At 40.7% G+C, this 25,085-nt stretch overlaps 1 protein-coding gene across 3 annotated transcripts in view; it reads right to left on the bottom strand.

Annotated features, from left to right (window-relative positions):
* KCNH6 (potassium voltage-gated channel subfamily H member 6) overlaps positions 1 to 25,085 on the bottom strand; it is a 151,384-nt gene that overhangs the window by 77,169 nt on the left and 49,130 nt on the right. For all 3 annotated transcript variants that reach the window (XM_089532221.1, XM_089532222.1, XM_089532224.1), the window contains exon 3: positions 2,051 to 2,206. In XM_089532221.1, coding sequence (XP_089388347.1) covers positions 2,051 to 2,206 — 156 coding nt within the window. The remainder of the gene's footprint in view (positions 1 to 2,050; positions 2,207 to 25,085) is intronic.

The raw sequence follows: 25,085 nt of genomic DNA, 5'->3' as shown, positions 1-25,085 counted from the left end.
CCTATGAAATCCTGGGGTCTGGAGTTTAGGGAGCACTGTCTAATATTCTCAGCCAGAGAGTTCTAGTGCCTCACCAAACTACAACCTCTAGGAATCATGTAGTGTGAAAGGGCCTAGAGACGCGGAAATTTGCAACACGTTAACTGAATGCATTAAAAAGCAAACAAACTTGTCTCTATGTATAAATGGTGGGGAGATGAATGGGAGGGAAGGGCAGAAAGAAGAGTGTGGGTAAGAGAGAAAAGGAGAGAGGGGGGAGAGAGAGAATGAATGAATGAATGAATGAATGAATGAATGAATGTGGGGCAGTGAATGCCTTAATATCATCTTTCTTAAAATCAGTTCCAAACTTGAAGATGTGCCAGTTAAATCCTCTTTTAATCTTTTGTGGCAGACTGTCTTCTGCCAGTTGATCTCAGAAATCTGTCACCAGAAGTGCTCTGCTAGTTAAAACATGAATGTTTCAAAGGCTACAATCTAGCAGCAAAAAAGTGCAGAGTGAGGTAAGAGCTGAGTAATGCCAGATCCAAAGCACCTCCACCCTTGGCTACCACTGCACCATAAAGTTAGGGCAGGAAAGTCCTAAGTAAATCCACCATCCCTATGCTTTTTAAAGCAACAACAGCAACAACAAGAAGCCACAATTGCTCAACTGCATAATGGCGCTATTGTGGGATCATTCCACTCCCCATGTTCTGCTTTTGTACATTACTCTTTAAAACTTTGTACGTTTACTTTTTATCTACTCTTTAAATGTTTTCTTGAATCCAGAGAACAGTGATTATCTTAGGAAATCCTAGTGTCCTCCTAGCCCAACCATCAGAAGTAGTCTGGAGTTTCCTTAATGGAGGTCTCTGGTAAATCTCTGAGGTGCAAGCAATGAATCCATACCCATACCCATATGAATCCACACCCACATTGCCCTCAATATTGCAACAAAGTGGAAAGAGACATTGGTATCCAAAGTGGTTATTAAGCCACAACAGGATAGGGTCCTTAATAGATTATGTCAAGCAGAAAAAGAATCCATTTCCAAATGACCCAACTGTGGCACAGTACGATACAGCAAAGGGAGAACAATGATGTTGTATGATAAGCACCAGCGAAAGATGGGTCTAATAAAGTCAACTGTGGTGTCAGTGTTGTGCGATGTGCTCCAGAATCTTGGAGCATATCTCCACTACAACCTTAAACTGTTTTTATACTGGCTGTCATGTCCCTCCCTGGAGAACGCTGGGAATTGTTATGGGAATTGTCAAGAAGGTATGGAAAATTCTTTTAAAGTAATTCCTAGCTCTCTTTCTCCCTACCTTCAAATACATTTGAGCGATCCACAGTTCTACCTAATATCTGGGATCAACATCAGACATGCCTGGCTCAGAGCTTGGCCTTTCCCTCCCATTGGAGTGCTCTAATCCTCTGTTTGTTCCAAGCTTACATAAAACCCTAGACTCCCACATACTGAGTAAAAATGAGACAAATATTATGCATCCCTGGAGCTAACACTTTCAAGCTAGGAGGTATGAGCTTGTCAGCTTCTCTAGTTATGGATGCAAGAAGTTGATAATAGAATTCTGGCTAAAGGTGCCTTTATAGAATCCATCATTGAGGAAAGCTATGGCAAGTTCAAAGTGTTGCGATGCTTATGTCAAGATCCTTGTCCAAGACTTGATAGTCTTTTCCACAGTTGTTCTTCCATTCCAAGGTCTTGGCTTTCTTCTTGCCTCTATGTACAATTTTCTTCTCATTTACACATTTCAGAGTGTTCTCTGCCTACAGATGTGGCATTCTGAAGATCTTCTTCAAACAAAATATTATTCCACCAGTGCTGGTATGAAACTCTCAGTAAGCATTGGCCCTGTCTGAAAAGAACATTCCAGCTCAAACTATCCACCACATGCTTTCCAAGTTCCAGAGAAAATCCATTCCACATTTTCCAGGCATCTACCCCCTCCCCAGTGACATGTATTCACATCTCCAGTATGAACTGACATCAATTCCCACATGCATTTGCCCCAGTTCCATGATTCTCAGCCACAGTGTTTCTCACCTGTTCGCCATCCATGGGAAAGACGCTGGTGCAGGGTCTGCCGGGCACTTTTAGCTATGAGAGCTGTTAGATCTTCAAAATTCAATATGAACATAATGACAACACCTTCTTCATTCTTCACAGGGACCACATCCACCAAGCATCGGATGCAAGATGCTGCCATGAAAGAAAGGAACACAAAGAATGAAGATAATGTGAGGAACAAATTAAGTGAAATAATGCCCCAATGCCCTTCATGGGATGATACCCACTTTCAACCTAATTTTCAGGGCATTCCAACAAGAATCTTGTTGGACAGTCATTATGGAGAAAGTCTGGGGCTGAGGGGCACGATCTTCCCTCTGATTTCTAGCAATGTTTTCTCCTCAACAGATTTGCGATGAGGTAAAAGCTCACTAAAGGCAGCTGCCACAATGCAGAAATAAAGTAGTTTGACACTTTAGTAGCCACTACTATGGCTCAATGCTATGGAATCTAGTTTGGTGGTGCACTAGAGCTCTCTGACAGGAAAGGCTAAATACAGTGAGCCCGCACCATACGCGGGCTTCCCTTCCGCGGTTTTCAGCATACGCTGATGGCACAGTAAAATGTAATGAATGACGTGCACCCCCACGTCCCATTATTTTCAATAGGGTACAAGCATACGTGGTTTTCCCCTTACGCGAGGGGGTCTGGAATGGATCCCCCATGTAAGGGAAGGGAAGACTGCATCTCACAGAACTACAAATCACAGAATTCCCATAGCACTGAGTCATGGCAGCTAAATAGTGTCAAATTGCTTTATTTCTAGAGTATGGATGCACCCAAATCACACACTAGATAATATTAATGTACTTAAGGGGGTGCTATGCCTCTGAATATATTGTAGAGTTAGAAATACACCTTACTAAGCGATCCTGAATCACATATAATTTTCTCCCTGCATGAACTCAACAGCCATTTTCTATTATTAATATCTTCAGATACCTAAATCATCCCATTGTTTCTGAGCTTGCTAATGCAACCGAGACTGTGTCCATATTCCACAATTTGAAGCAGTGTATATACAGCATTGGTTGTCTGAAACACTTCAACTGTCATAGCTCCACCCTATAGAATCCTGGGATTTGTAGTTTGGTGAGGTATTACAAACTCTTTCTGAGAGAGCTCTAATCCACTCCCCTGGATCATACAGCACTAGAGCTCTCTAGAAGAGAATCCAAGTCTTTTACCAAACTATAGACCTCAGGATTCTTTTGGATGGCGCCATAGCAGTTGAAAGTGACATCAAATTGTTGTAACTGTGTGGCATAGATATACTCCAAGAGCAAAATAAAACAAAATGAGGGAGCTTTTAAAAAGTTGCTCCAACACATTTTGGACTATGTTCATTAGTAGGCTCCTCATCCTCCTGTACATGAGAAATTTCAAAGGAAGTGTTGCATCTCCCCCACCTCTTCATTGTGATTTGGTGGATAATGTTGTCCACAGGGGTACAGGCAAGTCTAGCGTTAGTACAGAATTGGTAAAAGCCACACTTGCTGAAAGTTATGCTCCAAGCATAGTTTTCACCAAGGTGAAGACAGCTTTTTGAACTCTGGTTTCAGATTGCTAGTCTAGGAGCATCTGGGTCTTGCCAGGGGTCACAAGTAATCAAATTTGTCTGCCTAATTAATATTGGCTTAAATCCAGTGGCTTCTGTTCCTGCATCAGGAGGACCCCTTTGAATTTTGTGCCTGCGGCTCCATCGGATGCGTTCCAAACCTGTTCAGAAAATCTCCCAATCCTCCAGATTGGGAAGGGCGTGGGTGGGGAAGCAATGTATCGCACCAGCAATTTCTAATTTACTGGTTTACTGGTTTCTGGATCCATTAAGTGAGGTTAGATCTCTGTGTTTGATGTGAACCACCATCATCATTACAATCACCTCCTCCTCTTTCTCCTCCAGCACCACCCTTTTGAGTCAAGATGCTTGCATACTTTTTCATAAATCAGATTTCATATATTATATGTAGTACATGTATTTCTGTAAATTTAACAAGAATTATTATTCCTGTAGGGGGCTCAGCGAGAGCAACTTATCAAAAGACTACTTCTTCATTTAAAAAACAACCAAACCAAACCAAACCAAACCATAAAAGTAAAATAGCTTCAGTTTATTCATTTTGGCTTCTTGTAAGAATATTTATTTATTTGATTGGTTTATATCCCACCTTTATCCTTATGCAGGTTCCAAGGTGAGTTCAGGCTTGACTTGCTTTCAGACCCATTCATTAATCTTTTTGGAAATCGATAGTATCCATAGAACTTTCCTCTAGCAGCACATTTCAAACAAATGTACTGTATTCTTTATATATATATATATATATATATATATATATATATATATATATAAAACAAAATAGTACTTTATATCCACACAATATGCAAAAATGATATCACTATAGTATGCAAAATTACATCTAAATAAAGATCAATTTTCGGTGTATACATAAAGGTTATATACATAATGACTTTACCTTGGCATCTTGATTTCTCTTTATCTCTCAGTCTAATATAGCCTAATATGGTTTGTACACATTTCCCCCCTTTCTAGTGCAGAATTCCTTCAAGACATTATTGAATTATTATTTTTCCAGTGTTATTTAAGTGCCTATATCCTATTTTATAACTTGCCTTCAAATTATAAACATTACCCCCCCCCCCCCCGCTTTTCCTTTAAGTCCCTAACTCTAAGGCCATAACTTAGTTATTACCCCCTGTCTTTCCTTATGTTGTTGTATCATTTTCCATTTTACAATTATGGAAACTGTATCCATTATCGGTAGTTCATGAACTTTGACTTTCCATTCCTCAATTGAGGGTCCCCTGTCACATTTCCAATACCTCGCATACACTGTAAATGTATTGCATTCTTTTCTTGTCTGCTTTCTTCACTGTCCATATTTCACAACCATACATAGAAACTGAAAGTATTATGGCAGGAATGATTTTAATTGATTAGCAATGAATAATTAATGGCATACCCTTACGCTTGAGGATCTTATCGAATTCCTTCATAGTTACATTTTCAAACACCAGTCTTCTTTTTTCTTGACTAACGTCTCCATTGTGATTAATGACTTTGCCAAGATACAGAAAATCTTTAATTATTTCAATATATTCATTACCTATTTTAAAGTCATATAATTCATTTGAGAACCAGTGTGATGTAAGTGGCTTGAATGTTGGACTAAGACACTGGAGACCACATTTCAAATCCCTGCTGGGCCATGTAAACACACTGGGTGCTTTTGGGTGAGTCACACTCTCTCAGCCTTAGAGGAGGACAAGGGTTCCACTCCAAAGAAATTCTGCCAGGCAAAACCTGTGATAGGGTTGCCTTAGGGTCTCCATTAAGTCAGAAATGACTTGAAGGCACACAACATAAAATTCATCTGTTGTCATTGTTTTTGTTTTCTTAATACTGTATTCAATAAATTATTTTCTTTTCAAGGAAAGTCTGGTTGTTTGCTTCCAGTAATATGTTGTCATCTTCACACTTTAATTCCAAGAGTAAATATAACCTGAACTTTTGCTAGAAGCCAAAATGATTCCAACTGAGGCTATTATACTTTGAACACATTAGGAGATGCCAGGATCCATTGGAAAAGATGATAATGTTCTATAAAGTCAAATGCAGTAAGAAAATAAGAGGATCCTATTATGGATGTATTGATTCAGTAAAGGAAGTGATGACCCTGAGTTTGCAAGTTCTTGGTTTTGGTTTGCAAGACCACGACTCTTGGAGGTCTCTCATTCATAGGTTTGCCAGAAGTGGAAGCGGATGTGAGCAAAACAACAGACAACTAATAATTTAACCAGCATCAACTTGTGGACTAAACAGGGAAGCGCCTTCCCTCAAAAAAGTGGGAAGACATGCCTCACTACACAATCTTCCCCCTCTATTTTTAACCACTATGTTTTAATTTAACTACTCTCCACCAGAAGGGACATTATGCAGAAAATGAATCAGAATGTCTGTCTTGGGCTTCCAGTTTCAACCTTCATACAATTTTTAAAGTTACAGCAGATCCGACTGAACCAGTATAGAGGGCTGGACATGGAATATGGAGACACACGTTCAAATCTCTGCTTGGTCATGGAATTAACTATATGCCTTTCAGCTACCACTGTCTCCAGCAAACCTACTTTACAGGGTTCCTGCACTAATTAAAAGGGAAAGGGAATCCACGTAAAATGAACATGTCGATACTTAGGATTGTACAAACAATTTAATTACAATATTAACGTTTTATCATATACAAACACCTCCAGTGCTTCTGTCATCTTGCCTCTTTCACTGCACTCTTCACACCACTTGCTTTCCCATCTATCCTACACTCTCCCTCACCTTGTACCCATGCAGTATATCTACCCCACCTTTTGTGCTCACTCTCCCATTTCTCCTACTCTTTCCAGTGCCTCACCTAGCACTTTCATGGTATGCTCTAGCTTTCCTCCTGCACTCTACTGCTCACACCACCACTCACCCTGCACAAATGCAGAAGCAGCTCCCAGCACACTGGTTCCCCTGCAACTGAATTCAGTCATCCTGGAGTTTTGGCTGGGGGTGACAGTGTTTCGAGAGAGACTCAGCCTGCCACCTCCCTGCAATGGAGTGGCCATGTGTCAGGAAATGCACAGGCCCAGCCAGCCAGCCTTTGCCTTGGTTCCTGCAAAGTGGCTGTTCTGCTGTAAGCAGGAAGGTCAGAGCCACCTTCGAGTCTTTGCCCCCCCCCCCATGAAGACATCACAGTTTCCTAGTGGACCGCGGAGTATGAGCATCTCCAATATTCCTTTGACATACGGTTATTGGGACTGTTTTAGGTGAACCACAAGGCAGAGTAAGTTAAAAAGGTAGCATGGAGGTGTGTGTGTGTATGGGGAGAATGTTTACAAAGTGCTGCAGGGAAACAAACAAACACCTATACATTATGTGAGATGAGGCACCATGTGAATATAATTTCTGCTCTGGAGTTAAGTGAAAGATGGCTACTCACATGTTGCCACAAAAGAGTTTGCATAAATGATAGCTTGGATCATCTCTGGATAGTGAGAGATGGAAATGTAGACGTAGTGACTACATACTGTACATCTCACCATAGTAAGAAAGACTGTGACCAGATGAGGTGGGTCTGCTAAGGTTGCACGTACTAACTATTGGTAGTTATCTTCAAGCCCTGTTTCCCCCCATTTCTATGACTGGACTGGAAAACTGCAGGAGTCCCCTCTTAAACTGAAGACTCATATAGAAGAGTGTCTCCTAGGAAATAGGACATATGGCCACAGTAATTGCCCCAATTCCTCTTCCTCCTTTCCGTGAATGAATAGGAAAACATCTATAAGAGGATTCCTTTTTCCTAGTTGTTTTAAATAATGTCAGCTTCTTCTTCAGGTAGTTGACATTGCCAAGACTTTTACTTCTTTAATTCTTACACTAGGAGTACATTAGTTTCTATAATTAAAACAGAAGCGTAAGAAATGACCCTCTTTAGTCTTTTATCATTTGTCAGAGTTCCTGTATGCCAACTCCGAATTGCCTGCTCATTTGTATGGCTGTAGAGTTGACAGTAGGGTCTAAATGTAAGCGAAGCAAGGTCAGTCCTGGTTAGTACTTGGAGGGAAACTGCCATCAAATGACAGGCATTTCAGAAGAAGGAAATGGCAAAACCACCACTGAGTCTCCTTGCCTAGAAAACCCTGTGAAATGTATGGGTTTGAAGTAAGTTGACCAGTGACTTGAAGTCACATACACACAGAGAGAATTGACAGTAACTTGCATCAAAAAAGGATGGAAGCTGTTGCCTAATGGGATCACAGGGTGGGCATGGAGGTGAGCAAATGAAACCTTTCTGCTCTTTAAGTAATCTTGAGGAACACCTCGCTTCTGAAGCTAGAATTTGTGTTGGGGAGAAGTTCCTCACTGCTGCCATTATTATGCATAGTTTGGCCCTCAGTCTCAAGGAGCATTGCAAGCAGGTCTCAATCTTGGAATATTTCTGCATGCTGTTTGAAGCTGGAAAGAGAGAGCTGCAATGCTTCCCAGAAAAAGTGGAAAAGAAATAAGAGAAAAAGAAAGAATACAAAGTTGTGCTGAGAAGTTCTTGGTTCAACCCGCTTCCAAATTCTGGCTATAATTTTGTCATTGTAGCTTGAAATAGTGTTCTTTTGAATTGTAGACTGCAAATTTCTAGGATCGTATCCCTACTTTCTGACCACCCCCCCCCCCCCAGATCACTGAGATCACTATGTCACGAAAAGAGTGGAATTTTCAAGTGCTGAACTCTGGGCCGTTGTGAAGTTCCTGTTCCTGCAGAAGAAAACTCCAAAGGAAATTCATGAGTGTATGATACAAACACTGAATGACAAGTGTCCATCATACTCAACCGTGAAGAAGTGGCTAACTTTCAGTGTGCAAATTTTGAGACCAAAGTTGCAGCAAGGTCTGAGAGGCCTTAAAGATTATTAACTCCTAAAATTGTTGAGCTTGATCATGAGCTGATTTTGGCAGACCAGTGAATCACAACTAAAACAGTTGCTGAGACACTAGAAATATCCCGGGAAACACATTGGATTTATAATTCATGAGCAGTTAGTTGGCTATGCAGAAGCTGTCAGCCAAGTGGGTGGTTTGAATGCCGACCAGTAGTAGATTTTGCAGCATTTTGAGCGATCTAAGTGATAATATTTTTGAAATGTCTCATCACTGTTGATGAAACATGGTTACATCACCATGATCTGGAGATGAAATACAGCGGCAGCACTAGGATTACCAGCATCTGAAGAAATTCAAAACTCAAAGGTTAGCAGGAAAAGTCATGGCTATAATGTTTTTGGGATAAGGAATGATGACTATCTTTAGAAAGGCCAAACAGTTAATGTAGAATACTACAGTCCGCCCTTGCTATATGCGGAGGATCCGTTCTGGACCCTGCCACGTAAGACAAATTTTGTGAATGCTGGAGACTCATTTAGTTGAATGGTGGTGCGCTCCTGTGCCATCTTAATAATAATAATAATTAATAATTTGTTTTATTTATATACCGCTATTCCAAAGATCATAGCGGTGAACAGCAAGTAAGCTAATTAGCAAGTAAGCTAATTTGCTCCCAATAGTCTGGGTACTCATTTTAGCGACCTCGGAAGGATGCAAGCCTGAGTCGAGCTTGGGCCCTTTTGCTGGTCTTGAGCTCGCAATCTTGTGGTTTCGAGTGAATGGCTGCAGTACAGGCATTTAACCACTGTGCCACCAGGGCTCCTTAGATCTTGTCCCTTGCCGCTCACCGTCCACGTAAGTTTGAAGCTTCGTATGGTGAGGGAGTGTATGCTGAGGGCAGACTGCACTCCAATTTGCTGTGCCAATCAAAGAAGGCACTGAAGCCGTGGAAAGGTGATCTCTTTTTGCAGGACAATGCACCTGCTCACAGGGCTGGCAAGGCGATTGATGTTTTGAAGACTTTGGGGTTTGAGTGCCTAGACCATCCACTCTACTCACTAGATCTTACTTCATCTGACTAATTCCTGTTTCTAAGCCTTAAAAGAGTTTGAAAGGAAGAAAATTTTCAAACAATTCAGTGACGATAGCAGCAGCAGTTCAGTATTTCAGTGACCAGACATCCAATTTTTTTTGGGGGGGAGGGTCAAAGAAACTTGAGTAATGATGTGCCAATTGTGTTGAACTTTGGGGTGAATATGTGGAATAGCATGTACGTTTTATGGTTCTAGGTCATTCCCTTCTCAATTGGGCTGACAGTTTTTCAGCACCCCCTGGTAAGGAAGGAAGGAAAGAGAGAAGAAAAGGCAAGAGAAGAGAGACAGGATGTTTCTTTTCTCCATTTTAGTCCTTGCATTTTCCCAGGTCAAGCTGGCTTCTCCTACCAGTGACAATTAGTCCTTGGTTGTGTAAGGCACAGATTTCTTATCTCAACTGATCAAGCAATTACACATAGGCAAGGCTTAACCTACCATCCACCAATATGTAGCACTGAATCTATACTTTCTCTGGCAATGTTCCCCTCCTCATCTGTCACTGGTGCATCAGGAGGACAGAGAGGATGAGATTGCTTTTGTCCATACAGTTTAAGAGCTCAGGTTCTCATAATCAAGAGCAGATGGCCAGCGTCTCAGAACTTAAAAATCTACAGTGACGTCAGTTACGTGTTATGCACAAAAGAAGTCATGTGTGTGTATGTGAAAGAGAGGGAGATGAGGTAAGGAGGAGGGGAAATGGATACATTTAAATCCTTTTGAAGTCCAAGCTCTGGGGTTTGAAAATCTGTTTAAGAAGAAGGTGGAATAAATGTCAATGAAGAAACTGCATATTTTGGGGACTGGGGTTTATTCACATCATAAGCAGTGGAAAGTGGAACATAGTGTCCTCGAGCATCAGTCCATTTTATTAGTTGTTTTAGCAAAAAATCATTACAAAAGTTTTGCTGCCCTGAAAGGGCTCACCAATATGTTACAAACTTTTAAAATTGCTGCCAGTGGAGGGGGCACTGTCTCCAGGAAGAAATGTGGGCCAAAAAACCAAAAAGCAACCACCGTGAAAAAGTTTCAAAAACCTATCAGTAGCCATTTATTTCTCAGTTGCACAGCATCAGTTATTTTATTTCTCAAAGATGAAACTTGATTATACCTTGGACTAATGGAATAATTGCTCTAAATGGCATCTCTGAAAGTACTGCCAAAACATCTAGTATTTTCGGGTCTTTTACCTACAAATTCCCTGATCTGGGAAGCTGTTGCTTGGTAGACTTTTCTTACTATCATCTGCAAGTGGATCTGAGCTTGTCTACAGAAATCAGATACCACTTATTCCTCCCCTTTCTTCATGACTCCAGTGGTTCATTAACAGGCACTGAAGACAAGACCTTAGATATTGTCTCCTACCTTGAGATATTGCCTTCTAAGAGAGACACAGCTAGTCCTATTTGTGGCTGATTTAAAGAGAGTCTTTAAAACCCACCTCCCAGGAATTTAATTTAAAGTCTTTATGTTATCTACTACTAACGATATTTTGAAATTTGATTTCATTGAAATCAATCTTTAAATATTGTTTATACTTCATGCCATTTATTAAAATGCTTGCATTGCTTTTATGCTATAAGCCACCTTGGAAATATTTTGATCTAAAAAGGTAGCTAAGGAATGAGTTAAATCAAAAATAAAACATTGTGCTGGGTTGACATTCAATGTCCATAAAGTACGTCTCCAAGACCAATAACTGGACCGTGGTGAAGGCTAAGAATGGGTGAGAATTTGGTTATACTTCATTTTTAAAAAACCAGAATTTATCAAGAACTGCTAAATTTTAATATGAATGAAGATTAACCTGGCATATTTTTCCGTCTCATAGAGATGAACATACATTTTATTTCAGTTGATTTTTCATCAGAATCTTAGCAAAATTCACAACATTCAAAGATGGGAGACAGCAAATCTGGCAGATTTGCCCATCCCATGTGAATGGATTGGAGTTGGAGGAGAGATGTTGCTGAGACAGGGTTACAAATGTTATGGTCTAGTGAGTGATAATTTGGGTCTACATCCTACATTGACACCAAGTAAATATCCAGTCAATATATTAGTTCATAATTATTTGGATAGTTAGTTAAGTTTATATCCCATCTTTCTACCAATTAGCTCAAGATGCTTTTTTTCTGTCTCCTTACATCTCTGTGAGGTGAGAAACTGGCAAACCACCTCTGAGTATTTCTTGCCTACAAACACCTTACGAAACTGATGAAGTTGCCATAAGTCAACTGGCACTTGAGGGCACACACACAAACACAGACAAAATGGGAGAAGGTGGTTGAAATAAACGGATACAAAGCCAGGAAGTAAAGCAGAAAAAAGATGGAACAAAAGGAATTATTTATAAAGAGAAAGTCCGCATTTATATTGTCACGGTGGCAATAAATATTAATAACCACAAACTAGAAAGAAAATAAAAGGGCAGCTAGGATAAAATTAACTTAAGATCTGTGATAGAATTTAAGAATCTGGAATGCAACTGGCTGTCAGAGATGAGAATATCTGTTTGGTCACCTCAGTTGCGGAGGAATATTAAGGAACTGGGAAAGAATTAGGGGAGGTTTCTAGCTAAAAAATTCAGAAAACAAATAACACACACACACACACACAAAAACCCTAAATAAATTCATGCAGTTTGCCTCCCTACCAGCTACCCTAAAGTATATAACATAAACATACACACACAAAAAGGGGGGAAGGGAAGGGATTCATTGTTCTCCGTCTCTATTGAGGAGCTATAATAAAGAACACACTGGGTTTAAGCTGCAGAGGGAGACTGATGATGTACACTTGAAAGAACACTGTCCTTTGTAAGAGGTGGTTAGCAGTGCAGCATGCTGACTTGAGTGGCTGCTGTGGCCACTTAAATTAGAGGCCGGATTGTAATTTTACATATGCCAGGGAGATTTTCTATACTGTTGCAAACTGGGAAGCATTCAGTGGGTGCAAAAGAGTAAACAAAGCTCTATAAGAAAATGCCAAAGAAGGATGTTCACAGCTTTCTTTTTAAATATATAAAAATCAAGTCTGAAAGAGAACAGGGGGATATCGTGTTACAAGCAGTCACACTACAACTGTCTAAGAGTTGTCCTTTTCAGCAGTGATTAATATACCACAGCTTGTTTATTGTAAGATCTTCGCAACCAGGAAGCCAAGCGGCAGAGCCTCAGCAGAGCCAGAGCTGAAAGGGACTGCGAGGTCATCCAGCCGGGACCTACCTTCCCCTGGGAAGCGGCACTCTGGAGTGCTGCCCTTGGATCTTTCTTCCTCCCAGGTCCTCCAGCCCCAACAGACAGCCAAGGCTTGTCATTCCCACTGCCCTTGTCAGGCCTAGACGAGCTCCTCTGGCTCCTCTGTCTGTCCCTCGGTCCATCCGTGGGGCTCCCTTCTCTCCACAGGGGTCCTGGAACCAAACCCTAGCGGATAACAAGGGCCCACTTTTTATATGAGCTCTGGTGGTGCAGTGGTTCAGTGCTGGTACTGCAGCCACAACATTGTCCTGCATTCCCAGGCTCACACAGTATATATATTTACCCAACTTTTTCCAGGCAAGCATTCTCTGAGGATTCCAGCCACAGATGCTGCTGAAACGCCAGGAAGAAACTCTTCTAGGACATGGCCACAAAGCTGAAAAAACCCACAAAAAACTATGGATGCCGGCCATGAAAGCCTTCAATTTCATAACATTGTGAGTTTGATCCCAGAGGGCTCCAGACTGACTTCCATCCTTTTGTAGGTTGGCAAGAGTACCCAGCTTGTTGGGGGAGTACTTAGTTCACTATGAAGTGGTATAGAAATGTAAATGCTATTGCTACTGCAATAGGCATATCTTTTTCCTTTTCTCCTCTCCCCCCCCTTTCTTATTTTTTCTCCTTTTCTGCTTTGCTCTCCTGAATGTTTATTACTTTGGTTGTGAATTAGACAGTATTAAAATTAATAAATATTCTAATTTTTTTAGAAGAAAGAAAGAAAGCTACTACATACATAGAATCAGTTGCTCAGTATGATCCAGGATCAAGAGCAACTCACTAGGGGCTGAAGTGGGGGGTGCGCAGCTGGATGTCACCCCTCTCCAACGGGTCACCCGGTGTGACCCACACTCCCCGTACCTCCCTAGCGATGTTACTGACCCTAACCACAAATATCATGACTAATATTTGCAATAAAATTCTAAATCACAAGGCAATTTCACTAAAGGTGCTGATGGTCTGCACTTGCAGCTGTACAGCTCTGACACACACACAGGGTTCCTCAGTTAACCTTGCTTAATTTCAGTGAGATCAGGTACAATTTACACAAGTCCTTGCAATAATTTCCCCAGAGATTAGTAGCAATAGTGTATTTAACCTCATTACGAAAAAATTGCTCTCCATTTCTGAGTTGAAAAATGTCTTCCCTGCAGGATGGCACTTCATTTCCTCTGAACCTTCTGAATCTTTTCCTGCTCTTTCATTTCAGGCTGAATTAATATATTATACAACCTGAATAGCAGACCTTCTTTATGGCTTTTAATTAATGCACAGGTCTTGCAAATCATGTGAGCCTCCTACTCACCCATTTTGTCTTAGCACATAAAATCAGTAAATGTCCTGCTTGAAAATCTGGGAAGAACAGAGGTCTGATAGTAGCCATATCTTTGCACATTTCATGACATAATTTAATTTCCCTGTCCTTAAAGCAAATTAATTCTATAATTCTCCATTCATTACTATAGTTTTCAAATACCTCATTAACAGGCCTTAAATTCTGTGCTATAAAATGTTAGTATTAAAAGAAAGATATTAAGTATTCCTTTACTTTGATATTTTTGAGGATCAACTCGAGGGCAGTTAACAACAAAAAAGACACATTTCCCATGTTTTTAGTATTACAGTAGTGTATCTAATGGGATTTGTAAATTATCTCTTCTCTTTCCTTTGAGACATTAACCCTGTTCTTCCTATCTGCTTTGATTTGATGAAAGGTACAGAAAACCTTGTGGTGCATCCACATACTCCATCCACTATTCCAAGTTAGAGATTTATATATGGAAATATTAAAAGGGGTAGGGGGGGGCAAGAAAATTCTAGTCTTGTCAAATATTACATTTAAAATGCTATTATTCTTTTGGCTATTTTATTGCATTTTCTATTTGTACATAGATATGAACTGCAATTGAGCTGTAGTGCAAACCAAAAAAACAAAACAACCCCACTTACTCTCCAAGGCAGCTCTGCTAAGCCATTTCCCCCCCAGAGAAGCACTGTGCTTAGCTTCTGCCCACGGAGCAGATAAGCAGCAATCCAGTCCCAGTGCCAATCGTGTTTTCCCACTGCTCCTCTATCCCATCACTTCATTCTCTACCCCAGCTCCCATATACAGCACTACACTTTCTGCTTGGAAGCAGAGAGCAGGAGCAGGAAGGGAGGAAACCAGAAAGGAAAGTGTCACTTGCTGTCCAATGAAGCCTGGGGGGGGGGGGATCACATTTTGGTGATTGAAACTTCCAGAAACCCCTAGCCAATATGCCTAGTGAACCTGTAGTCCAAATTTTAACTCTTCCAACATGTGGGCAAAAATGTAGCTGCCATGACTTGGACGATCCTTGCTTTATTTTTTAATATATATATATATTAAAGATTTTATAAAATAAAACAACAAATAAACAAACACAGTCCTTTGCAGGCAAGCATTCTCTGAAGATGTCAGCCACAGATGCTGGCGAAAGGTCAGGAAGAAACTCTTCTAGAACATGGTCACATAGCCCAAAAAACCCTAAAAAAACTATGGATGCCAGCCATGAAAGCCTTCGACGTTTTGGATATCAGAGGGTTTCATTCCACATGTTTGGAACAAATTCCCCTTTAATAGTTTTAGTGCAAGCAACTTCCTCCTCCCCTAGAGTGACCAACACATAACTTCAAAGTTTCAACATTGATTTCCCAATGTTGTGTATGTGTATATCTGAGAACACATACATATATACTTTGAATATGAAAAGGCAGATATTTTGTTCATAATTGTTAGATCACAATAAAAAAGATTCCTGCTCTTATGTCCATCTTTCTTTACAAAATTCAGTTATTCTCGACCATTCATTTGTAACCTTTTCCACATTTTTATGTTTTAAACACGCCGTCAGTTTGTCCATTTCTATCATATCTGTTAATTTAAATAGCCATTCTTCTATCTGTGCTGTTTTGGAGCTTTTCCAATACTGAGCTATTGTCAATCTTGCAGCTGTTATTAAACACAAAAGAGCTCTCCAATACCTTCTTTTAATGTTTGGGGGTATCTTATTTAACATGTTGGTCCTTGCTTTAGTGTTTGGAATTATGTCTTTATAGTTTATGATCTTGGCCAGTTCTTTCACAGCAGCCCTTCCCAATCCCAATCCTCTGAATTTTTGACTCCGGCCTCCATTCTGAACAATATTTGAATTAATGAATGGGAACACTTTGACTGTTTCAATTTCCTTATTATCTAGGATTATTTCTTCTAGATCTTCCATGGTAATTATGCAGTTTATGTGGTGAATCTGGCATAACTACACAGCCACAGCTGATGCAGGTAAAAATGTGAACTGCTTGGCTTTTCCTCCATTGCAGCTACAGGTTGACATCATTATGGGAACAGGCCCACATTTGCCTTGCTTTGTTTCTCAGCAAAAATGTATGACTTTTAGCCTCGTGATAATAATAGTAATAATAATCATCATCATGATAACGCGAGTCAGTCAGAAACAAGAGCTTTGAATCAATCAGTTCTATCACTTGGGTTCATTTCTTGATGAGTTGTGAAGTCCATTTAAACCAGTTGACTTCAGAACAAGATGCTCCACTCTGTTTTGCACATCCACTGAGTCAGCTGGCATTGCATCTCATGTACTCTGCTGGCAATAAATAGGAGGATTGCATTTCCATCCACCCCTCCTTTCCCACTTGACCTTGATAAAAGGGCAAGCACTTAGCATTTAATAATGTAAAATATCATCACAGAAGAGCTTTCACTGTCTCCTCCCTGCCCTACTTGCTCGGCAAGCTCAGGGTTGTTTCAATGTATTTATCTGTATCATCAGCATTAAACTAATCAGGGAAACATGGGAGTTTCCAGAAGCTGGACATGAGAATATGCAAATTAAAAAGGGAGCTATTAATCTTTTCCCTTTGAGCTATTTTGAAATCTCTCTCTCCATTCATTTATTCCTACTTCTCTTGGCCTGTTACAGGATTTAATCTACAAGGCCTTATAGTAAGCATAGAGAAATCTATAACAGCCTTCTATAGCAGAGCAAAAGGGAAAGAGTGTCTGCAGAGACCTAGGTGGCAAGAAGGAAAGCATTTTTCAAGTGGGTAGAAGCGTGCCTATTGGCCCTCATGCCCAGCAATAGATTTCTATAGGACAGGCATGTCCACTTTGCCATTTCTTAAAAAAGATAAATGTTCTTCTTATGCATTTTCTATCTCTATGAAGTCTATGGGAACAATTGTCCAGTGCCGTCTCTCCCATTTGGTACCCTCCAGATGTGCTAGATTGAGGGCTGCCAGACTGAAAATTGGAGATTGCTCCTACACCTTTAATGGTTGCAATGGAAGAGGAAATTTCAGGAGTTGGTGGTCATTTCAAGCAACACCTGCTGAAGTGCTCTCTTCTACACAACCAGGTAACTCTAGTTGTATTGCAACTCTTTTCATCTCCAGCCAGAAGATCAATGACAAGATGGCCCTCCAGACGTTGTTGGGATGTCATAAAGCATCACCAGATGAGGAAGGCTGGGAGCTAAAGTGTGTTCAACAATCTCTGGCCAGTATCTGCATTGCTGCAGATAATGGGAGTTATAGTCCGACTCATCTGGTTGACATCAGGGTAGAGAAAATTGCAGTAGACAATTGTGTCCAGACTACATTTCACTGACTTCACTGACATTATTCTAGTGTAAACCAGTCATCAGCTGGCCAGGATTATAGCATTCTCTTGCAGGCTGTATTAATGTGGTTGGAGCATTGGAGCAGTTTCAAACCTAAGACCCTCTTCAAACACATATGTGAGTTGTTTTGGAGAACTGGCATTGATATTCAGTGAATGAATGAATGATCAAAATCGAAAGTATGACAGGGAGCAGCACAAAAATATTTGCTGGTCACCTCATTTCCAACCCTACAACTTCCTGGAGACTAGCAGTTGAATTCCAGGAGGTTTTTCTCAAGGAAAATACAAAATGCGGATAGTTTCAGAAACACTGAAAGGTTCAAGAAAGACCAAAGAAAAAGCAACACCAATGAATACATCCCCCCTCCATTCCTGGCCCAGGAAATAAGGGGTCTGGGAAAATGTCACCAAGGAACCATTGAGAAACTGGCCCTTATTGTCCTAAAGCTTTTCCCAGCCCAATTATCTAAATTATTCTTTCATAATCAAGAAGACAATTTATATTAACTGAATATCACACTCTGATATCCAACATTTGTCCGTACATCCCAAACATCTGTGGATATGTTATTCTCCAGCAATGCTGGCGTTTGGCACATTTTATGATCTTGTATTGGAAAAGCAATTTAGTCACTTCATATCCTGGGCTACACATCTTAAAACAGAAAATCATGAAATATTAGTTGTTTACAACATTGCCATTAACACCAAAGATGCTGAATCCAGGGGGGAAACCCCTCACCCATATTGCATATTTTAACACTTATCCAACAAGCCAATTCACTCAGGAATATTTCCAGTGCCTAATATATTTTTTCCCTTAAAAATGTATTGCTCCAATTATAATTTCCTTATCTCTTAGTGTAAATATTCTCAGTAGTTTGGGTGTCCAAGGCAGGTAAGGAGGAGAATGGAAATACGGTTGGCTCTCCATAGATTGTCCATCCACTGATTCAACCATTCATGGCTTGAACATTTTCAAAAATATACACATTCCAAATAGCAAACCTTGATTTTGCTATTTTATATAAGGGGTACCATTTTACTATGCCAGTGTATATAATGGAACGTAGGCCTCTTGGAACCAGACCCCAACAGATACCAAGGGCCCACTGTATATTCATCGACAGCTGACCTAACAATTCACCACTTCTGAAGGAAAGTGGGAAATGAGCAAAATACATTGTGGTCATCAACATCTATTCCTTTCAATGTGGTTTGTGAACAATGCATCCTTACTGCATTAACAGATGGGATCAGTCTGTCAGCTACTTGGATTTCCCAGCATATAATGATAACAATGACAAATTATCCCTCCACCAGATAAGCAACCAGTTGTAGCTGACTACTCAGGTTCTAATATGGAATTCTATTTTGACAGTTTGACCTGCTTGATAAATTCAGCTGGTTCTCAAGTAACCTAGCGCTTCAACGTCACAGTTTCTGCATCAAAGCTTGGAAAAGTTACTTTCTGGAGTATAGGTACCAGAATCCCTCAGTCAGCATGGCTAGCGGGCATGCTGGCTGTGGGAATAGGATTCTCAGAGTTGAAAGTGGTAACTTTCACAAGTTCTGGCCTGGATACATACAGCCTGGATACACTCTGCCCTATCAAAACCAACCTTCAGCAACACTTGACACTCTCTCAACATAGCAACTGAGTGAACTGTGTTTACAGCACAGGATCATCATAAGCAACATGATTAATTAATGCCACAAAGCTTTCTCTGAACCAAGGTGATGTAGCAGGTTCTCAGCTTTAAAAACAACTTAAAGCAGGAACTTTGCACCACCATGATAGCTTTTTCTTTCCATTCTCCTTCCTCTGTAACAATAAAACATGAAACATTATTTCAAATATTTGCATGCACTTTGGACTGATGGTTGTTATTACAGATGGCAATCTGATATGAGGTGAATTATGCTTGTTTTCAAATCAGCTGCTAACGGGGGGAAATGGAAAAGGTTGACAAACAACACCAAGGATTATAGCCAAATACTGTACAAAGCAGGAAAGCAACAAATTTGCTAACTGATAGAATCATATCATCATAGAGTTGGAAGAGACCCCAGGGGCCATCCAGTCCAACCCCCTGCCATGCAGGAACTCTCAATCAAAGCATCCCCAACAGATGGCCATCCAGCCTCTGTTTAAAGACCTCCAAGGAGGGAGACTCCACTACACTCTGAAGGAGTTTGTTCCACCCTTGAACAGCCCTTACTGTCAGGAAGTGCCTCCTAATGTTGAGGTGGAATCTCTTTTTCTGGAGCTTGCATCCATTGTTCCGGGTCCTAGTCTCTGGAGCAGCATGCTCCCTCCTCAATATGACATCCTTTCAAATATTTAAACAGGGTTATCATTTCACCTATTAACCTTCTCTTCTCCAGACTAAACATCCCCAGCTCCCTGAGTCTTTCCTCATAGGGCATGGTTTCCAGACCCTTCACCATTTTAGTCACCCTCCTTTGGACACGCTCATCCATAGCCAGTCATAGCTGACTTCTGGGATTCTGTTATTTGGACATCCAAATGATAAATATTTTTAATATAATCAACCAATCAGATAATTTGCCTGGCATCATTAGGATCCATGTGCTAGAATATTACATATTTAGATTTGCATATAAGATGCTTTACCTCTATACATAAAAATGTAAAGTATCCTTGCAATTGTTTGCCAAAGTATGTTATCATTCAGATAAAACAACCAGAAAAGCATGATTGGTTGCAGCTTTGGAATGGAATACAAAAAGTCTGCCCAATAAAACTTTAGAACCAAAATGCACCGTTATGCAAAAGGGAAAGGATTTTTTGTTCTGTTATGTTTTAATATTCCTGATATGTAGCCCATAATGTGTAGAGAGTTTCTTGTTTGGTGGTATGCTTTGGTGAGGAATATCAATAGGAGGAGAACCAGCAAGTTTTAGACCATTTTCCCTTTTAAAAATAGCTGCAATGGCTGAACTCTGCTTGCAGTAAAATTTAATCAGGTTTCCAGAATTTCACTTTTTATACTGAAAGAAGAATTCTAATGATTTGACTGCCAAGATATTCTTAACAATAAGAAAGGAGCATCTGCAAAAACAGAGGTAGGGAAATCTTCCATTTCATTTTCTCCTGCATTCAGATGTTTTAAATCTCATGTGCATGCTATCCCCCATATGAAAAAGTCTCCACGCTTTAGTAAATTCCTATCTGCAGCAGCCAAATCCAATAAGTACAGCAATTCCCAGCATGAGAATACCATACTGGACCTAAAAAACAAAGGTGAAAAATATAAAGAGTGTCTCTGGAGAGGAAAAGGGGTTTGCAACCCTAAATCAGCACGAACATGTCTGGCATATACATGGGTTAAACTCAGACTTTTTACATGCTGAAGCCTAGATAGCTACCCAAAGAAAGGTGGGGGACTGAGGGGTCCCCACCAAGTGCATCAGCTTCTCTTTAAATGACAGCAAAATTAACCTAAACTTGCAAGAAGCTGGGTAACTTTAGGACCATTGGCACCTGTGGTATACCAGTAATAACTGAGGAGGACTCCAGGTTTGGGTGAATTAAGATTTTATTTAGAAATATGTGAAGAGCATTCACACATATGATAGTGATTCAAACAGCCATAGCATTCACAGCTAACTGAAAGGGAGGTACTGAAATTAGACAGCAGAGTTTGAGGGGTTTAAAGAGGGCAATATTTACCTGTTCAAAGGGTATACTATGGAAAGTGGGAATAGCTCAGACTGGGGTCTGAGGGCAGCACAAGCTATACACAGAGTGCAGATGGGGGATTAACTGTATACGTATCGTGTGTGCAGAGGCTAGGTTTTGGGACCAATATTTATACCTGAAATCTAGCCTCAAGTGGTGGTAAAAAAAGGTCTGATGTCCTTTCCTTGGAATTCGCAATGGAATTCCAGACAGGTTGATGGCTCTAACTTAAGGGTTACAAAAACAGTGATTGGATTAGGACAACCCCAGGGTGAATGGACAGGGAGGTTGGTTGGAAGCATGGCAGGGAGCAGGCAGAAGGAACTGGCTTACTACTTTGGTGCAATGAGACCTCCTTTGTCTCTTGGTGCAAGAGGATATGCAAAAGGACCAGAGTGAGGTAGTAGTCAGCACACCCATTCAACTACTGTAGTAATATCTAGATTATGCCCATGCTTTCAGGTCTCCACTCCTTTCTCACTGGAACTTCACCTAGTGTTCAAAAAAGTCATCAGGACCTATTAGGAGTATGCTGACACCAGATATGAAAATATATATTGACCCCAAATACAGTGCAGGGTATGAAGGGTATACTAACAAAATGGATGAATCTGTCAGTTTTGGATTCTCCTGAATTCTACTTTTAAGAAAACACCCTCAAGTTCACATTTTGAAAGTGAACAAATTTGTGAATTTTGGTAAATGATTATAAAAGTGAATTGAAATTACATCCTCATCCCATACCCTCCAACTGTCCTGATTTGACAGGGACAGTCTTGATCAAGCCTCTATTGTTCCATTTTTCCACCAGCTGCTTTCATAATGTCCCAGTTTCCCTCCCTCCCTTTGCCTCTGGCTTACTTCTATTGCTGCAAACTCAGTAAGGGGAAGAAGAGAGGAGGTAGTAAATTTTGCACTTCCCACTAGGCTCAAGCAAAAGCAAACTGCTGCAGCCTCTCTTAGTTTCTTCCTCATTAATCCTTTTTGCCATCTTGCTCACACTCTGCTATTGCTGGACCGTACATGTCCCAGTTTCCAACTGTGAAATGCTGCAGGGTGTGTCATCCATGACAGCCAGCCTGCCAGTGATCATGTCCCCCATTCCTTACTATGCAATTCCCATTCCCTACCAATTAGGCCCTTTCTCATGGGTAACTGATTTCCACTGCACCTATTTAACAGTGTCTCTTAATTCCTGCCCCTCCTTCCCTTCCATTACTTTCCAATTATTTTAGAGTATCTGATCTAATATAGTGGCAATGTTTCAGACTATTAACTGCTGGTGCCAAATAAAATCTGTGTATAATCAAGCAACATTTACATAATCCGCACGATCTGTTTTGTTCATAGTGCATTTGCACAAATTGGTTTTTTTTACTTGTCTTGAAATGTTGGGGTTTTTAATTGCACATAGCCAGTAGTTCTCTCTCTTTCCAGACCTCTGACGGCTGGAAGAAGCCCGGAAAAAAGAAAACAAAACCCTGACATTTCCTTCTCTCTGTCTCAAAAAGCAGTTTGCTTTACTTGAAGACCATTGCTAGCAGGGTGAGTGTGTTCTCCAGGACTGAATCCACAAATAGAATGGGATGATGTCTCAGAATGCAAACATTTTGCCTTCCTGGGAGATGGATAGATCAGTTCAGGAATGGCTCCCATGGGCCATCATTTTTTTTAAAGGTCAGAGCTGCCATTCTTGCTTAATAATTAAGCTATCAGACAGAAGAAAAAGACGAAAGAGGTAGCAAAAGAGCTTTGGTATGATCTAGGTATTTTCACAGAAAGAGTACCCAACTCATGGTTATAATGACCCCATTTTATTGTGGAGTATGGATTCCAAAGAGCAATGTAATGTCTGGGCCATGGATCATTCTTAAAATTGAATTCTTAGAATTTTTAGACTTTTTGACCTATCCAGTGAATCCAGGAGGACCAGAGCCAGCCATCTCCTCTGTTCTCCCTTCTGTGCCTTGCTTTGCTGTTGTGCATTTTACCCTCAACACGGCAGACCCAGCTTTAAAATACTCAGTCTATTGCCCTACTATCCTCTATTTTCACACCTGCACACACGTTTTAATTCTTCAGTTTGGCTAACTTTTCTTTTTTCTCTCCCACTGATAACTACATCAGAAAAGCCATGCTTGATCAGATCAAATAATTTTTTATCTAGTCAAGCAGTCTTGTTCCTCACGGTGCCCAGCCTGATACTTATTGAAAGACCCAAAGCAGAACACGAAGGAAATAACACCCTCCTGTTCTTCTTCTCCAGCAACTGGTACTCTGATACAGAATCCTGCTGCCTCTGCTATCAGAGGGAATATATACATCCATCTTGACTAGCTGTTATTGACAGGTTTATCCTGCATGAAATTGTCTAATACCAGTTTTAAAATTGCTGAAGTTGGTGGCCATCACCTCATCCTGTGGCAATGAATTCCATGATTTATGTTATGTACTGTATGAAGAAGTGCTTCTTTTTTGTCTGTCTTGAATCGACCATCATTCAGAAGATGACTCTAGGTTGTAGTGTTATGAGAGATTCATAAGACAGTTACTCCACACCAAGCACAATTTTATGCTCTTCTATCATGGCTGACTACAACTCATGGAAACCCACTGAGTTACCTTGAGCAAGTCACACGCTCTCAGCTTTAGAGGAACGCAAAAGGAAAAGCCCCTCTGAGCAAACCTTGCCAAGAAAACCCCATCATAGGGTCACCATAAGTTGGAAATGACTAGAAGGCACACAACAACAAATCATGGTTCTACTTGCTCACCTTGTTTTAAGCTTAACTAGTTCCACACATAGCAATCCTTCCACACGGGGGACTTACTCCATTCTGTAGATCTTCTTGATTGTCTGTCTCCACATCTTATCCATCTCCACAGTATCCTTTTAAAGGTGCAATGTCCAAGTATGGTCAAGTAATAAATATGTATAAGTACGGTATGATATTGACAGATTTTTTTATTACAATTTTTATTGTGCGCAACATAGAACTTTTTTCCAGCAGCTGTGCATTTTGGATTAATGTTTTCGTCAAACTTTGTAGCACAATGCCAAATTTCCTTTCTTAACTAGCCATAGCCACCTCAGACTCCATAAAGGTAAATAGAAAGGTAAAATGTTTTTGTCCCATCACTTTATGTTTGCTTACACTAACCCATGTATATCATTGTCATGGCTATTCCCCAAATTAGAAGAGTTCCCCAAGTCAGTAGAGTCTTGAAGCTCTTCCAAATCCTTTTCCTTTTAGCCACCCTAAACAATTTTAAAGTTCTATAAAGTTTAAAGTATTTTCTTATGAGTCATGTCTTCTCATGGTATAGCCAAAGTATGACCATCTCAGTTTAGCCATCTTGGCTTCTAGGGAGAATTCATTCTTGATTTGATTTGTTCTAGGACCCATTCATTTGTCTTTTAGCAGTCCACAGTTTCAGCAGAATGCTTCTCTAGCACATTTCAAATGAATTGATGGCTCGTTACAAACGGGCACCCTAGCACAGACTCAGTCCGTACTAGGGTTAGAAAGGGGCATCTCTTCCAGACGCCCCTAACCCTAGTACGGACTGAGTCCGTACGAAATGGTGGCGGCCGTTCCACATGGCCGCCGCCATCTGACACACTGCGTCCGCACGTCGCGTCCTGGAAATGATGCCACGAGTGCGCGCTTCGGCACTTGCGCCGTCTCTTCCGGGGCGCAGGAAGGAGCGCGATTTTCGCGCTTCTTCTTTGCAGTGTCCGGGAACCGCGCCGTTTGGCTGCTGTGGTTCCCAGATGCTGCAACCGGCGGCAGCAGCAGACCACCGCTTTTCGGCGGTCTGTAACCCGCCAATTTTTTTCTTATCAGCTTTCTTCACTGTCCA

This window comes from Sceloporus occidentalis, unplaced genomic scaffold (assembly GCF_023333645.1).
Source record: "Sceloporus occidentalis isolate IW3139 unplaced genomic scaffold, rSceOcc1.0.p SCAF_7, whole genome shotgun sequence".
NCBI lineage: Eukaryota > Metazoa > Chordata > Lepidosauria > Squamata > Phrynosomatidae > Sceloporus > Sceloporus occidentalis.
Note: the sequence above shows the minus strand (reverse complement) of the source record. Positions and strands in the feature narration are given on the sequence as shown.